This window comes from Macaca thibetana, chromosome 14, assembly GCF_024542745.1.
Source record: "Macaca thibetana thibetana isolate TM-01 chromosome 14, ASM2454274v1, whole genome shotgun sequence".
Taxonomy (NCBI): Eukaryota; Metazoa; Chordata; class Mammalia; order Primates; family Cercopithecidae; genus Macaca; species Macaca thibetana.
Window position 1 is genome coordinate 115033010 of NC_065591.1, and position 16870 is coordinate 115049879.

General features: G+C 45.3%; 1 protein-coding gene across 1 annotated transcript in view; it reads left to right on the top strand.

Moving 5' to 3' along the window:
• The first annotated feature begins 652 nt into the window (after nucleotides 1-652).
• Nucleotides 653-16870, top strand: part of GRAMD1B (GRAM domain containing 1B) — a 274826-nt gene continuing 258608 nt past the window's right edge. Inside the window, exon 1 of the mRNA XM_050755575.1 lies at nucleotides 653-1031. Within this exon, the coding sequence (XP_050611532.1) occupies nucleotides 1006-1031 (26 nt within the window). The 5' untranslated portion in view covers nucleotides 653-1005. The remainder of the gene's footprint in view (nucleotides 1032-16870) is intronic.

A 16870-nucleotide genomic window follows, 5' to 3' on the forward strand; every position in this document is an offset into this window, starting at 1 on the left:
ACTCAAGTCTCTGCCTCCCTAGCTAGCTGTGTGATCCTGGACCTCTCTGAGCTTCAGTTTTCTCATCTGCAAAATGAGCGCTTTGAACCTGACGACTCCTTGGTGTCCTCCTGTTTTGCAGTGCCATGCTTTCAACACTATCCAGTCCAGATGCTTCCCCATCGTGAAGATCCTCCGGGTCACCTGTGCACTCCTGCTCATCTCTGCCATTCGCCTTCTTACACCTTTTCCATATCTTCCCGTGGAACATGATAATCTGGTTTCCAGATGGGCTACTGTCTCCTCCTAGCTGCAAGGCAGCGGCGCTTCTGGCGCTGGTTTCCGTACTAAACTTAATGGTCTGATTTTAAGGGTTGGTTTTAAACAAACGGTCTGGTTGTATGTCCCCGAGTTACACTGCAGTGCTAAATGTTGGAGCGAGGCAATACCGGGAGAATCCAGGCAGCAGGCTTCACCCAGAGAGGGAGGGTGAGGGGAGGAGAGAGACAGAGAGAGGAGAGAGGGGGAATGAAAGGGGAGAGAGAGGGACTGAGACCGGAGAGCCGGAGACAGGAGCGGAAACCACAGAGGTAGAGTCGGGGCGGACATTGAAGAAACGTAGATGCACAGGGAGGGGCCAATATTAGTGTACAGAGAGAAAGACGGAACGCGGTGCGGTGACACCTAGCCTCCGAGGCAGTGGGAGCTCCGAGCCCACGGAGAGCGGGCGAGTTCCGCTTCCTCCCGCCCCAGCGGCCCCCGCCGCGCCTGGGAGCAGCCGGCCGTCCCGGCTCCGAGGGTGCAGCGCGCCCGGGCGCAGCGAGAGTGCGCGGAGCTGGGCTCCAGCGCGACCCCGCCGCTCGGGTTTGGGTGTCCTCAGGCTCCGCGCTCCTCCTCCGCTCCTCCAGATGGGACTGGCTCTCCTCTTTGCAAAGCCAAGCTCGCGGGGAGACGTGGTGAGCAGTAGCCAGCAGCTGGTGTGCCCTGGACGCTGCTGACCGCCGCGCGCCCGGACCGGGTGTCCACATGAGTGCCTCTCCCAGCAGATCCAGGTAAGAACTTCCTGACCTTCCTGAGCCCTAGGAGAAACACACATGGATGCCGAGTGATGGTGAGGGATCCGGGTGAAACTGGAGGCTGTGGAAACATTGGAGTGGGGGGTGGGGGTGCTGTTACATCCGAATTTTCTTAGTGAAACATCAAAGTTACCCGAGGGCCACGTAAAGCTATTAACATGGATTATGGTTTGGCTGAGGCGTCCTGCACCTGAGAGTTGGTGTCCCCAGGAAACCTCTGAGATAGATTATCTCCTCCATGAATTTCTGGAGGTGGCTCAGCTGGCTTCCTTCTCCATTCAGTACTGGAGATGTGCACAGAACAGGTAGTGGGGACAGGGCTGGTTGAGCGTGGAGATTGCCTCTCCTTCTCTCTATCTTGCTGGCAAAAGTTTGAACTGGAAGCACTGGCTTCCCTTGTTCTGGGCAGTGCTGCCATCTCCCTACCTGGCTGCCTCATCAGTCTTATTATGCCTATTCTGCTTGCATGGTAGAAGTCCAAGATTTGGCAAAAAGACAAAGTGTCCATCATGGAGGTACCTAGGGAGATAAGGAAAAGGCTCCACTTCTCATTTCCTCTGAGGGTGGAAGTGAGAGGCTCCATCCCAGGGAAAACAGAGTTACTCTTGTAGAGTAGATGAAGGAATGAGAAGGTGTGGTCATGAGAATGAAGTTTTTAGAGCCCAAACAACTTGTTTGCATCCATCAGCCAACCTCGTGCCTGGATAAACTTCATTCCTCAAAAGTTCCTCAGCAGGATATGCAGGCACCAAGGTAACAAGAACAAACAGTTGCTTGCCTGCCCCCAGGCTTTCGTTTCTGGTGGGCCTGGAGCACCTGTGAGGGGCAACTCCACCCAAGGCCCAGTATTGAAGAGGTGGGAGGACTGTACATATCACGAATGCTTGTCAAATCTCTAGATTTTTTTTTCCTCCTAGGAAATAATAATTTTTAAAAAGGCTTGTAAAAAATAATAAAATGTTTCATGACAGCAGCAGATGTAAAACTCCCACTACTCTGGGCGAGGACAAAGAAATTTGTGCAGGGGGCTGAGCTTTCTCCTCTGCCAACACCCACATGGGCACATCACCTTTTGGAGATACAAATAGTGTTTGCAGTATTTTATGGATGAGGGGCCCTTCTCCTGGAAACTTTTTAAGAGGGGCGGATCTCAGCTGGGGCTCTCTCTTTGAGTTCAGGAAACTGAGTAGTAGAAATAGGTTGAAAATTACCCCAAGATCCCACTGTACTCCTAATCTGATATAGAAACTCACTGTGGAACAGACATAGTCAACGAGAGGCACTCCTGCTTCCTAGTGGAACACACACCTATCTCTCTCCCTTCTCTCTTTCATTTAATAATATTTAGGAGGTTAGACAGGAAAGTGTAGACATGTAACTCTTATTCCCTCTATTCAGCTATGCCTCCTGTCTTTGTTCCTTACTTGAAGATCATGTCTCTTGCTCGCACTGAATGTCCCTATTTATGTCACCTTCACTGCATCTTAGAGCCTTAGTTGCCTTTGATGGTGTACAGTGAGGTCTCCAGTGTTTGCCTGAAGGCCCCTTCCTTTGGCGCCTTTATTTGTAACTTGCTCAGGAGATCTCATCCTCACCTTGCAATTTGGATGAAGAGTTCTGCTGGGTGTCACTGGTGTTCAAGAGATCCAGGGTCTTGAAAGGGCATGTGGCAGTTCTAGTTTTTTCCATCCATGCTCAAAAGCTGTTTGGTTTTGGAGGTTTGGGGCTGTGCTTTGGTGACAGTGTTGGAAAGAAACCAGTATGAGCAACTGATCAAAACCTAGTCAATCTGGGGTGCCAATTTGACATTGTCACAAAAAGTGAGTGCCCAATTTGGATGCTTGATCAGCTGTGTTCAATGATCATAGGCCTGGAATGAAGTAACATCTACCTTTCTTCCTTTCTCTCTCTCTTTCCTTCCTTCCTTCCTTCCTTCCTTCCTTCCTTCCTTCCTTCCTTTCTTTCTCTCTTTCTCTCTCTTTTTCTCTCCTTCCTTCCTTTCTCTTTCTTTCTTTCTTTCTTTTCTTTCTTTCTTTCTTTCTTTCTTTCTTTCTTTCTTTCTTTCTTTCTTTCTTTCTTTCTTTCTTTCTTTCTTCTTTTTTTCCTCTCTCTCTCTCTCTCTCTCTGTCTCTCTTTTCTTTCGACAGAGTTTCGCTCTTGTTGCGTAGGCTGGAGTGCAGTGGTGCAATCTCAGCTCACTGCAACCTTCACCTTCCAGTTTCAAGTGATTCTCCTGCCTCAGCCTCCCCAGAAGCTGGGATTACAGGCGCCTGCCACCATGCTCGGCTGATTTTTTGTATTTTTAGTAGAGATGGAGTTTCACCATGTTGGCCAGGCTGGTCTCAAACTCCTGATCTCGTGATCCACCCACCTTGGCCTCCCAAAGTGTCGGGATTTCAGGCATGAGCCACTGCACCTGGCTGAAAACACATCCTTCTTAGGAGATGGTATTTGTCCCTGCCATCTCCTTCCAGCCTTTGCTTTTCCACCATAGTAGTCATTTGATGTCCTTGCAGATTAGCTCATTGGTGGCCCCTCTCAATGCACACATCTGTAATATGTATGCTTGTCACTGAAATCACCAGCCCCAGGTCTGCAGCTGCACTCCGGAGGTGTTTCCACCGCGCTGCTCCCACTGTCTGCTGCTTTTGCACAGCTGGCATGCAGTTTTCAGTGTTTGTGGCCTTGGGCTGCTGTTTACGACATTGCTAGGCATTGTCACCCATTCTGCTTGCCCTGCAGAAGAGGTCACTTTCTCCTGGGGTGTCTGCTGCACTTTATTCTCTTGCTTTTCATGGATCTTTCAGCTTGATCAAGAGTGTTTCGTTCTTCTTCTCCTTTCCCCCTTTTGCACCTGTGGATTGGTGCATTGGGAAACACATTTCTTTTCCTGTCTAGGCATGGTCATTCTTCAAATGGTAAGAAAAGCCTTCGTTCCTTGATTTGATCAATACGTACAAACCAGAAACACCGCACATATCTTTTAGCTGTAAGAGTTCCATATACCCTTTATTTTGGTGTATACAGACTCTGACTTCTAAGTATACTTCTAAGGTATACTCCAGTATCTGCTCTGCTTCATACCTGGCGGGTCTGCATTGCGCATCTGCATAATGAATGCCAATAACAGGCAGGAGGAGTGGAAACAGTGTTACTGCGGAGAAAGAGAGAGAGAAAGTATTTTAGGAAATGGGATCGTAAGTAGGCACACAGTCTTATGAGGGCCACTTTAATTTATTAAAGTCTCATTTGGTAGGATGAGAACAGTATTTATTAGATGGTGGACCATGTGGCAGCAGACTCATATACGGATCTATAAGATACTTAAGTACTTTTCTAGGATGGGTTGACATTGATGAATCTGTGACATAGTGGTCTGTTAACCATCTTTCTTCTTAGGCTTTCCTTAAACCAACAGCGATGTTGTCTTCAGAAAGTTGCTGGTGAGCTACAGCAGGGGAGAGGAATATCTCCAGTTGTTCATGAGCACCACAGGTGAAGAACCCATTCTAGGCATATTCTAGGCATACTGAATGAGCTAAAGTGTGTTGGTTTCATCAGCCATTCTAACTGGCTTGAAACAATCTGAATCCTTTGGTTTGAAACTAGGTCAAATGGTGAGACCTTTTTGAGATCCTAATGGGCATAAAGTAGGAAGTATCTTTCTCCTCTCAGCACCCTCATGGGCTTTTGGTGCAACTCTGGAGCTTCTGGTAAAAGAGAATTTTTTCCTTTCTGAGCCAAGCTTGCAACAGGGTTAATTTGGGGGTGGCCATGGGCTGCAGGGGTCGGAATTGGAGAGTGCAACTTGCATTTATTTTTTTAAAAAAGCTTCATAAAAATAAAAATTGATTTGTACAAAAACACAAGACCAGTGATGTACTACCTGCCTGCGCCCCCCACCCCATGAGATGCTGAGCTCAATGGATAGTAAACATATTAATCTGGATGAGGAAGTATGAAAAGGTCATCTTTGCAGCTCATCTGCCATCCAATCTAACTGATCTCTGAAATCCCATCTTTCTAGACATATTCCATGTCTGGGACTAGGGGAAGGGGTAGGGGATGGGGTAGAGGCGGGGATGGAAGGAAGCAATTCCTAGAAAAGTTTGTGAGATCCAGCAAACCTGGAGATACAGGCTGCCCCGGAAGGCAAGGGCAGCCCTGGTGAGGGTGCAGGAAGCATGGGAGGAGAACCAGTCCCTGGGAAGGAGAGAAAGAGAAATGACACATAGAAATGATGAGGTAGGGGAGGGTGGGGCGGTGGAGAGAGGAAGCAAGCCAAGGAGGAGGAGGGAGAGGAAACAGATGGAACAAGAGGAAGATGCAGCGAGCGAACGCAAGAAAAGGCCAAAGAGGGGAAAAGAGCAGAAGATAAGTGAAAGCAGCACCTTGCTTTCGGGTTTTTTCTCTTCCCCGTTTTCCTCTGGCAGAGGGAGAATGCAAGTGAGCCAGCAGAACAGCATGGTTTTTGTGCTTTGGAGGCTTCTCATTGAAGCTGTCAAGCCTCAACCCCTCACGGCAGCTCGTTCTATTTTTATATTTTGCAGAATGGAAATTAAACAAATGACCCCGTGATGGCGTTTTCATGAAGATTTTATCCAGCACACCACCCACACAGCCAGTGCTGGGGTGGCTGAATATTTAGCATAATATTCTATTTAATCATATAAGAAGGTATCCTCAAGAGCGTGGCAGACATGAAGCCTGGGCTTTGATAACCGCTTGTAAAGCACTGCTTTGATGAGGGTGGGCAGAAGTGAGAAAGGAACCTTGTTATCTGGCTTTTGAGCTTGTTAGCAAGAAGAATTCCAGTTCACCGAATTCTGGTGGAGTTTAGCATTTCCCCTCTCATACTCTTTTTTTTTTTTTTTTTTGGCACTGGGTTTGATTCCAGACTTTGTGAGCCCTCGTGGTTCAGTTCTCCTTGGAGATCTCATTGGCGGCTAAAAATGGCTCACTTTGGCTGAACTTGCCCTGAGTGGAAGCCTTGCTTAGAATTTGGGCACTCACTCTATTTGTTGGTCTGGTTAGGGAAGCTGGTGTGTACTTTGCTGATGGGACAGTGCTTAGGAAGCTAGCATAATGATGCACATCTAGTACTTGGTGAGAACACAAAGCAGATGATATTTTATTGGTTTAGACACGGACTTACTTCCTTAAGTCCCAGAAGATTTAGTAGCAATTAAATGCATGCCCCTTTGCACATAACCATTCCTTTGAAGGAAAACAAAAACACAAACCAACAACGCATGTTAAGGGGACCAATTAATCGGACATGGTTGGTTGGGTAGATGTAAAAACGTGAGACTGTTCAGAAGGCTTCTTTTTTTTTTTTTTTTTTTTTTTTTTTTTTTTTTGAGACGGAGTCTTGCTCTGTAGCCCGGGCTGGAGTACAGTGGCCGGATCTCAGCTCACTGCAAGCTCCGCCTCCCGGGTTTATGCCATTCTCCTGCCTCAGCCTCCGGAGTAGCTGGGACTACAGGCGCCCGCCACCTCGCCCGGCTAGTTTTTTGTATTTTTAGTAGAGACGGGGTTTCACAGTGTTAGCCAGGATGGTCTCGATCTCCTGACCTCGTGATCCACCCGTCTCGGCCTCCCAAAGTGCTGGGATTACAGGCTTGAGCCACCGCGTCCGGCCTCAGGCTTCTTACTGCCATGCACATGTTTGTGTTTAACAGGGTATTTATGGGCTCTTTTTCCTTATATATTGAAGGGTTATATAATTCCCCAGCTATTAACCTTTAAAATGCTGTTTTTACAAGTTCAGTACCTAGACTAGATAGCAATGAAGAGTGATATTGAGTCAGTCTGACTTCCAAGGGAGTGATGGGTGGCACCGTTGGACTCGGAAAGGAGCGCTACTTCCTGCCAGCTAGCCTTGTAGTGGTTGATCTTTCCCTCTGAAATGAAACAGGTTTACTAGCCAGAGACTATTCCCTGCAGTGACTATAAAAAGGTATCTTCGTCTCTGACGCAGGGAGCGATTGAGAGCATCGGCATGAGCCATCCGAGTGTGTGTTGAAGGACCTGAGGAAAGGCAGGATTGACAGTCCATTAAGGGGAAGGCAGAAGCTTCTTTCCTTTTCCTCCTCTAATTAGGCATCCGTGTGCATTTTCTCTCACCATTCCTTGTTCTTGCCTATCTGATTCAGACAGTTCATCTGGCATAGCTTTGAAACCAAGGAATGTTTTTATGCACACTGAGGAAGAAGAGGAATAAGATAAACTCAGGTCAGAACTTCCTTTACTACTGTCATTTTCAGAGTATGGCTTCCCAGATATAAGGCTCCATCTCTCAGGTCTCTCTACTCAGCCATGCTCCAGAGTTGAACTGTTTCTCACTGGCAGTCCCACAAGCTGAACGTGACTGTCCCCATTGCTGCTTTGGCATGTGTTTTTCCCCAGACTCTGTACTTGGGCCCTGAACCTCTTCAGGCTCTAGTCTTTCAAAAAACAAACTTGCAAAATAAGTTTCTCAACTTGTTTGGAAGTAGAGAATTTATACAAAGTCTTTCATTTTCCTAGTGAGGATGGCATGGTTAACCCTCTCATGAGTATGGCCAATAAACAAAAGCACCTTTGAACTCTTCATTATTCTTATTTTATTGCTACTAAAATGTCATTTGTATCATAACTTATTGCTTACAGCACTATTCTATTTTATTTAATTGTCATAAAAATATTTTGCATAAGGAACTGTTATTACTCACGTTATAGTTGCAGAAATTGAGGCCTAGAGACAGGATGCCCCAAATCACATTGACAGTAAGTGGCAAACCAATGTTCTATTTTTAAACTATGATTTTCCACACCATGCTATCCTTGTAGATTCTACCCTACATTTTCTTTCTTTCTTTTCTTTTTTTTTCCTTTTTTTTTTTTTAACAGAGTCTCACATCGTTGCCCAGGCTGGAGCGCAGTGGCGTGATCTCGGCTCACTGCAATTTCCGCCTCTTGGGTTCAAGAGATTCTCCTGCCTCAGTCTCCCCAGTAGTTGGGATTACAGGCATGTGCCACCACGCCCAGCTAATTTTTGTAGTTTTAGTAGAGACGGGTTTCGCCACGTTGGCCAGGCTGGTCTCGAACTCCTGACCTCAGGTGATCCACGCGCCTTAGCCTCCCAAAGTGTTGGGATTACAGGCATGAGGCACCGTGCCTGGCCTAACCTATATTTTCAATGCCATCTTTTTCTTATAACTTTTCCTATCATCTGTCATTAGTTCTCCTCCTCTGCAGGTAGGGGTCTACAAGCATCTCGCTGCAGTTGATATATAAGGGGATTCCCTAAAATACAGATACCTGTGCAAATTGAATTAAAGGAATTCAGAACAGTGAAGTAGCCTATATCAGTTTTCTGGAGGCCTACTGACTTTCTTCTAGGTTTTGACATGTTACTCATTGCCAAGTTTTCTTGACATCTAAGTCAGAGAAAATGCTGAATAAAAGTTGGCATTATACCTGCTCCTTGTAACTGTGATCTCCCTCCTTTTTTATGTATATTATCTGTAAAGGTGACTTCTGCCCCATAGCCTGCTCCAGCTGAACCAGTGTTTAAATAAATTTCTGTAAGGCAAATAAATTATAGCAGAATTTGAGGGAGGCCACCACTTCCAAAAGAAAGCAGAGGCAAGTCTCTTAGGATTTAAGCCTCTATAAATTGGCTTTTTGAAGTCTTTCTTCATCTTGGCTGGGGCCATTCCCTCCATGTGAACTCAGTTGGCAGCAATCAATAGAAAATGCTAATTTCTGGTCCTGGCTTGTCTTTTGCATGCACGAACTTCCTGCTATTTGTCTGAGAAAGTGCACACCCAGGTAAAAAGGCTGTGCTGATGGCTTTATTTAGCAGTTAGATCAACCCAAGCTGAATGTCAAAAAGCAGGAACAAGTTAGCAGGAACAGTAGGGCTATTTTCTTGGAGTGTTGGCCCAATTGTGATGAGGCTAGAGGACTTATAAAATTAGGTTTAAAACATAATTTTGTCTATTCCTTTTCTTTCTCCTAAAGTATAATTCTTAAGACACCTGCATGCCCCATGGACCTGGGTGCGTAATGCTAGTACTGGGTTTTGACTTTTCTATCTGAAGCCTGATATCTCTTAGCAACAGCCAGATTTAATTTAGGTATCCAACCTTTGGGCTACCTTGTATAACTGCACTGAAATGATGGGACTGTGATCAAGTTTTGGCAATTGATCTTTAGAGAAGACGAAAGACAGTACAAACAAGCATGAAATAGGAGTAAGAAGAACACAGACATTCGTACTTTCTATGGGTTTTATTCCTCTGTGGGCAATGGAAAGAAGTGTGTTGATGGATTGGAATCTAGGTTTTTCAGAGCACTGGTGAAGTGCTCTTGTCTTCTGTTCTTTTCTACTGGGGTATCTTATCTCTACCAATTGTGGACAAGGTGTAATATGTTCTTGCTCCAATATTATTCTGTTCTTGTTTATTTCTGTCATTTTTTCCACATTATCATTTTAGATTATTACAACAAACATTTGTTAAACAAGAAACAATGGGCCAGGTGTGGTGGCTCATACCTGTAATCCCGGCACTTTGGGAGGCTAAGGTGGGAGGATTGCTTGAGACCAGGAGTTCCAGACCACCCTGGGCAACTTAGTGAGACCATTTCTCTACAAAAATAAAGAACTTAGCCAGACATGATGGCATGCACCTGTAGTCCTAGCTACTTGGGAGGCTGAGGTGGGAGGATCACTTGAGCCCAAGAGTTTGAGGTTGCAGCGACCCATGATTGTGCCACTGTGCTCCAGCCTGGGCAACAGAGCAAGACCTTGTCTCAAAAACAAAAACAAAAATAGAAACAAGGTAGGTCTTGAGGATACAGAGTTGAATAAGACATAATTCTTTCTTCATATAGCTCACGGTCTAGGAAGGAAGATAAACACAAAGCAGAAGAGTTAGACACCTTATTAATGACTATGAAGAGGTAAGAATGAGTGTCATAGGAACACCAAGTCCAAAGCAGTGAGCAGAATAGCCCAGTTGAATCTGAGAAGGCTTTTTCAGAAGAGGTTATATTTTAGCTGGGTTCTAAAAGGTGAGTAGGCGTGATCCAGACGGAGAAGGGTGAAATTGTATTTCAGGCAGATGGGATAGCATGTGCAAAAACATGGAGTTGTGAGGTATGTGACGTGTTCATGAAGAGTCATTTAGTCAGACTCTAAGGCATCTGTAAGAGAGGCAATGAGGCCAGCATGATGGAGTTGGAGCCACTTGTGAAGGTCCAGTTATGCAGCTTGTAGTTAACTGAGGCAACACCATTTTTTTTTTTTTTGGTAGCAGGAGGGTAAGAAGAACAGATTAGTTTTTTAGGAATATAACTCTAGAAGCAATGCGGAAGATGAACAGAAACAAGGACAGTTCAAAGTTATGTCCAGATGCCATGAAGGGGGCTGCTGAGTGGTCCAGGTGAGACCTGATGGAGTTTGGATTCTGGCAAGAAAGATTGGAAAGTATCATCCAGATCTGAGAGTTAGTTTAAAGAATAGTCATTAAAATTTGGTAACAGGTGGATGATGGAGGCTGTGGAAAGAAAGAGGAGGAGCCAGGGCCAGCCGTGGTGGCTCACACCTGTAATCCCAGCACTTTGGGAGGCCTAGGCAGGCAGATCACGAGGTCAGGAGTTCGAGACCAGCCTGGCTAACATGGTGAGACCCCGTCTCTACTAAAAATACAAAAGTTGAACCCGGGAGGCGGGCTTGCAGTGAGCCGAGATCGCGCCACTGCACTCCAGCCTGGGCGACAGAGCGAGACTCCGTCTCAAAAAAAAAAAAAAAAAAAAAAAATACAAAAGTTAGCTGGGCGTGGTGGTGGATGCCTATGGTCCCAGCTGCTCGTGAGGCTGAGGCAGGAGAATCATTTGAACCCAGGAGGTGGAGGTTGCAGTGAGCCGAGATTGCACCATTGCACTCCTGCCTGGGCGACAGTGCACAACTACATCTTAAAAAAAAAAAAAAAAGAAAAGAAAGAGGAGGGCCCTAGACTGCATTAATATTCTAGCTTGATGTTATCTGAACTAAGTCAATGGCCATAACTGAAGATAAAATGTACTGAAAAGGCAGGACTGAAAGTTAAGTTAAGGCTGGAACAGTGATTCATAGCTGTAATCCCAGCACTTTGGGAGGCCAAGGTGGGCAGCTTGCTTGAGGCCAGGAGTTCGAGACCAGCCTGGCCAACAAGGTGAAACCCCATCTCTGCAAAAAATACAAACATTAGCTGGACGTTGTGGTGCGTACCTGTAATCCCAGCTACTTGAGAAGCTGAGGCACGACAATTGCTTGAACCAAGGAGGTGGAAGTTGCAGTGAGCTGAGATCGCATCACTGCACTCCAGCCTGGGTGACACAGAGAGACTCTGTCTCAAAAAAAAAAAAAGAAAGAAAGACAGAAAAGTAAGGTAATGTAATCAAAATTTGAGCAGGATGAGGATTGGAAAGAGGCCATTGGAGTGAAGATTTGGGGTTTCATTCATTATCTTGGTAAAAATAGTGTCAGTGAAGCCCCAGGGGAAGAAGATGGGATAGGAGCAAGATAGAAACATTGAGCAGAGTTTAGAACTTGAAGGCAGCTGAGAGTTTGAGCTCCCTACACTTTATATTTGAAAGAAACAAAAGGAGATGGAATGACAACTTATAGGGGAAGAAAGAAAAAAAAAAAGAGCTTTCAAAAGAGGGAAGTCAGGCTGGGGGAAGTGACTCATACCTGTAATTCCAGCACGTTGGGAAGCCAAGGCCGGAGGGTCACTTGAGGCCAAGAGTTTAAGACTGACTTGGGCAACAAAGTGAGACCCCATATCTACAAAAATAGAAATGCAAAAAGTTAGCCAGGCATGGTGGCACACACCTGCAGTCTCAGCTACTTGGGAGGCTGAAGTGAGAGAGTCACTTGAGCGCAGGAGGTTGAGGCTGCAGTGAGCTGTGATCACACCATTGCACTCCAGCCTGGGGGACAGAGCGAGATCCCATCTCTAAAAAGAAAAGAAAGAAATCACTTGAATATGTTTATCAATAAATAAGAAATATCTAGATAGGGAGAGATTGCAAATATAGAAAGAAGAAGAGACAACTAAGAGAAACTTGAGAACTCGGAAGGTAACAGAATCTAGCAAAAAGTAAGAACAAATAAACAAAGGAAACTGAGGGATTAAATTTGTAGAGGGAAGAACAAAAGGGAACCAATATTCATGGTTTGCCAAACATTGGTGCTAGGTATCTTACATTTGTCGATTTATTTAATTTTCATTAAAACCCTATAAAGTGGGGCCAGGCACCGTGGCTCATGCCTGCCATCCCAGCAATTTGGTTGGCCGAGGTGGGTGGATTGCTTGAGGCCAGGAGTTCGTGACCAGCCTGGGCAACATGGCGAAACCCCATCTCTACTTAAAATACAAAAATTAGCCAGGTATGCTGGCGTGCGCCTGTGTTCCTAGCTACTCAGGAGAGTGAGGTGGGATGAGCTCTTGAGCCCGGGAGGCTGAGGTTGCAATGAGCTGAGTTCCCGCCACTGCACTCCAGCCTGGGCACTCCAGCCTGGGAAACAGTGAGACCCTGTCGCAAAAAAAGAAGAAGAAAAAAAAACCCATAAAGGGAAATAAAGAATGCCCCTTTCTTGGAGAAAATGGGAAAACAGCAAAGATTAGTCATACTTTCAGAAGTGCAGATGTGAAGGACCCCTGGAAGTCACTTCAAGAGAGAAGTTCTTGGTCGGGTGTGGTGGCTCACACCTGCGATTCTAGCACAGTAGGAGGCTGAGGCAGGCAGATCACTTAATGTCAGGAGTTTGAGACCAGCCTGGCCAACATGGTGAAACACCATCTCTACTAAAAATACAAAAATTAGCCGGGGATGGTGATGCACACCTGTAAGTCCCAGCTACTTGGGAGGCTGAGGCAGGAGAATTGCTTGAACCTGGGAGGTGGAGGTTGCAGTGAGCTGAGATCACGCCACTGCACTCCAGTCTGGGTGCCAGAGTGAGAATCCATCTAAAAAAAAAAGAAGGTATCTCTTTTTTTTTTGAGATGGAGTCTCACTCTGTCGCCCAGGCTGGAGTGCAGTGGTGCTATCTTGGCTCCCTGTAGTCTCTGCTTCCCAGGCTCAAGCAATTATCCAACCTCAGCCTCCCGAGGAGCTGGGACTGCAGTCACATGCCACCACACCTGGCTAAGTTTTTGTATTTTTGGTAGAGACAGGGGTCTCATCATGTTGCCCAGGCTGGTCTCGAACTCCTGAGCTCAAGCAATTCGTCCACCTCCGCCTCCGAAAGCGGTGGGATTACAGGTGTGAGCCACTGCACCCCGCCTTCAAGAGTTACCAAGAGATAACTTCTATTTCCTCTCTGAAGAGAAGGTGAAGTCATCTTCTGAGAGTGAAATAGGGAGTGAGGTGGGAGCTCAGAAAGCATGGAAGTGTTTTTGAAGGGTCAAAATTATTGACTGGGGACAAAGGAAAATATTTCCATACAGTGTTCTGTTGGAGTTGGAAAGCATGCTCTACGTGCAGGATCGTCTCAATCTGCACCATAGCCCATGAGCAGCGAGCTGGGGTCCTCTTGGGTAGATGTTTTGGGAAGGTTGGCAGAATCACAAGGTGCTGAGCATGCTGCTGAGACCCAGGGGAGAGTAAAGCTAGAAGGTGCCTGAAACTGGGAGAACGACGAGATTGAAGAAGAGATTTAAGGGAGGAATAGAATGAGAAATGTCAGTGGATTGGAGATTGAGATCTTGACAGATCTCAGAGGCACTTTAAGATCCTAGGCTGACACTGGAGAAAAGGTTGCTTCATTCAGCGGGATGCATGTCAGTGACCACCTACTTTAAACTGATGCTGGTCTTCTTTGCATGAACAAAAGATGGAGCTGTTGAATTGTTGAGTGGGTGGCTGAGAAAGGCTGTGAAAGTCCAGGTTGGGTAATCCCCACCATCTTGGATTAGTTAGTGTGAGCCTCTCTGGAGTCAGATTGGTCTCATGGCCTATCTGCCAGGCCTTATGATTATGTAAAGGCAAAGAGCCCAGTTAATAGGTGTTTTGAAAAGCTTCTAAAACCTATAATTGTGAGCCTTTTCTACCTTGGACTTTTGAAGGTTTAAACCACAGATTTTTTTATAAAAAGGTTAAGTTATTGCATTTTATGTCACAATGCCTTACAATAAATTTATCCCTTCCAGAGAACAGTTCCTATCTCTCACTTTATGAAATTTTAGGCCCATGAAGTGAATTTTCTAGGCCATTCCCTATCCCTTCACTCCAGCCAATTAATATCATGGTTTGCATTTTCATCCAATCTTGCGTAGTCTGTGGGGTTGGTTCACCACACAGCCACATGCTTTTTAACAAGTGTTGTCACCAGGCACCAGGTGTAGGATGAACCTGCTGAGGCAGACAAAGGATCTTTCTGTCATGCAGGGAACAGCACCAGCAGGTGAAAACCCTGCTGCTCTGGCTCTTTCTAGCTTGTTCTGTTACGGTTCTCCATGATTTGTCTATCCTTACTCTCTGTCCTTACCCCAGGCTCAGCCTTAAGCTTCGCCTGTATCTAGGTGTTCCATCATTGTAACATCTGCAGTCTGGTGGAACTGCATGTCTCTGTTCTACATACAAATACCAAAAGAACATAGGTCTCTAGGTATCTGTGAACAACTGACATCATCCAAAAAGAGCTTTAAAAATCAGGGGGAAAAAAAATCTCTGTTGTGTTTTATCTGCCTGTTTATTTGTTTGCTTTGATTACAGAGCACTGAAGCGAGGTTTTAAAATGTCCTTTCTTTGTCAACCCGTTATCCTGCCTTACAGGTGGTTCTGATTTCTTCCACTGTTATTACAGTAGGAGACTAAATGTAATTACCCAGCACTTCAATTTAGACGTCAAACACAATTACACAGAAAACAATCTGTTAGAGTGTCCTAACGATTCAGTTGTTACTTGGTTTTATGGTGAATTCTAGGTAAGAAATACTAAACATTAGGATCTCAGTTGCCCTTTATGGCTTAACCTTTATATGTTCCTGGCCATTTAGGAACCTAGATTCATCTCATTTAAGCTTCTACAGATGAGGAAAAAGAGACCAAGAATATGGAAATCAGTCATCCAGGTTCAGAAAATTGTCTGGGAATAGGTTTGGGACTAGCACCCCCATCTCCTGATACAGAATTTAGTGCTCTGAAGCTCTCTGGCGAGGAGCCCCACCCTCTAGTTGATGGAGAAGGGGACTCTGAGGAGGTGTGGAATGGTGCTGTCATTTAGGGGACAGCTTGTGGGGCAACATGTAAAGTATTCTGGTTCTCCAATGGCCTTACAAGCAGATTATCTTGTAAAGTTTTTCATCAGTACCCACCAAATCTTTCTCCTCCTTCCCTCATTTTCTAGTGGGTGTTTGTTTAAGGTAAAAAAATTCAAGCAGGTAAATTTTGTTTTACCACCACACATTTTAATATCATATGCATATGAATAGCAAATAAAAATTTGCTATTCATTAATCTCCTGATTATTTATAATATGTCACTCTCTGTTAACAGGCCGAAATTTGTGTTAATAATTGAGAGCTCTCTGGCTGGGTGCAGTGACTCACGCCTGTAATCCCAGCACTTTGGAAGGCTGAGTTGGGTGGATCACTTGAAGCCAGGAGATCGAGACCAGCCTCACCAACATGGCGAAAACCGTCTCTACCAAAAATACAAAAATTAGCCAGGCGTGGTGGCACATGCCTATAATCTCAGCTCCTCAGGCGACTGAGGCATGAGAATCACTTGAGCCCAGGAGGCGGAGGTTGCGGTGAGCAGAGATCGCACCACTGCAGTCCATCCTGGGTCACAGAGTGAGACTCTGTCTCAAATAAATAAATAAATAAAATAATAATAATTGAGAGCTTTTTTTTTTTCTAAAATATCACTGGTCTCTTATACAACAGAGAGGCTAGAACTATGTCGAGCAGCAGTAAGGTTTACCTGGCCTTACAGCCACAGGGCGCGGAGGTGTAGATGAGCTTTAGATAGCATGGGCACTGGTTTCTCTGATTGCCAGTCATCTGTTACCTGGCTTCTGATCTGCCAAGGTATGGCACAGGCTCTCTGTGATCTGCCCAGGAGAGGAGACTGAATCAGTGCTGTTACAACTCTGGCATTCCCTTTCAGAAAAGGTAGAAGTTCTCCCAAGTCACTGCTCAGGGCCTTGTCGGTCAGTTTGGTAGATTCGATGCTTATTGATGCAGAAACAGGGACCAAGCAAATGTCCTTAACTCTGGGATTTTTGTCACTTTGCAGAAAAGGCCTACTGGAAGAGGTTAAAACATTCTTTGAAAGAAGGAACTCTCCAAGGCATATGTCTTACGTACTTGAGTGGGAGGTTATCTGACTACGAACAAGAAATTTAATGGGAACCAATTAAATTGCTGTAAGAAAATTAAGGGAGTCCTCTAAGAAAGCGTTACCCCTCTGCCTCCATAGAATAGGAGTTAATAAATTATTTTGTGAAACCCTCCGCAAAATCAGATAGGCTTTCTTTGCTAGAGTTTGAGATCCCTGAGTTTAGCTATACAGCATGTGTGGTCATTTTGGAGAATTGTTTTCTATTTGCTAATTATTTTGCTCTCCAATTTTGCTTTCCCCAGGGAGAATCCCATCTGGACAAACTCTCAGTTAACAGCCATGTAGTCATCCATGTTAATAGCTTTACTGAGTAGCTACTCAGACATGCTAGCCGTGTAGAGAAATGTGAGATGTGGTAGGTGTTTCAATATATCAATGGTACCTATGGTTTGATTATTTTCCTGGTCTGTTCAAATGCTACTAACTGCTTCCAA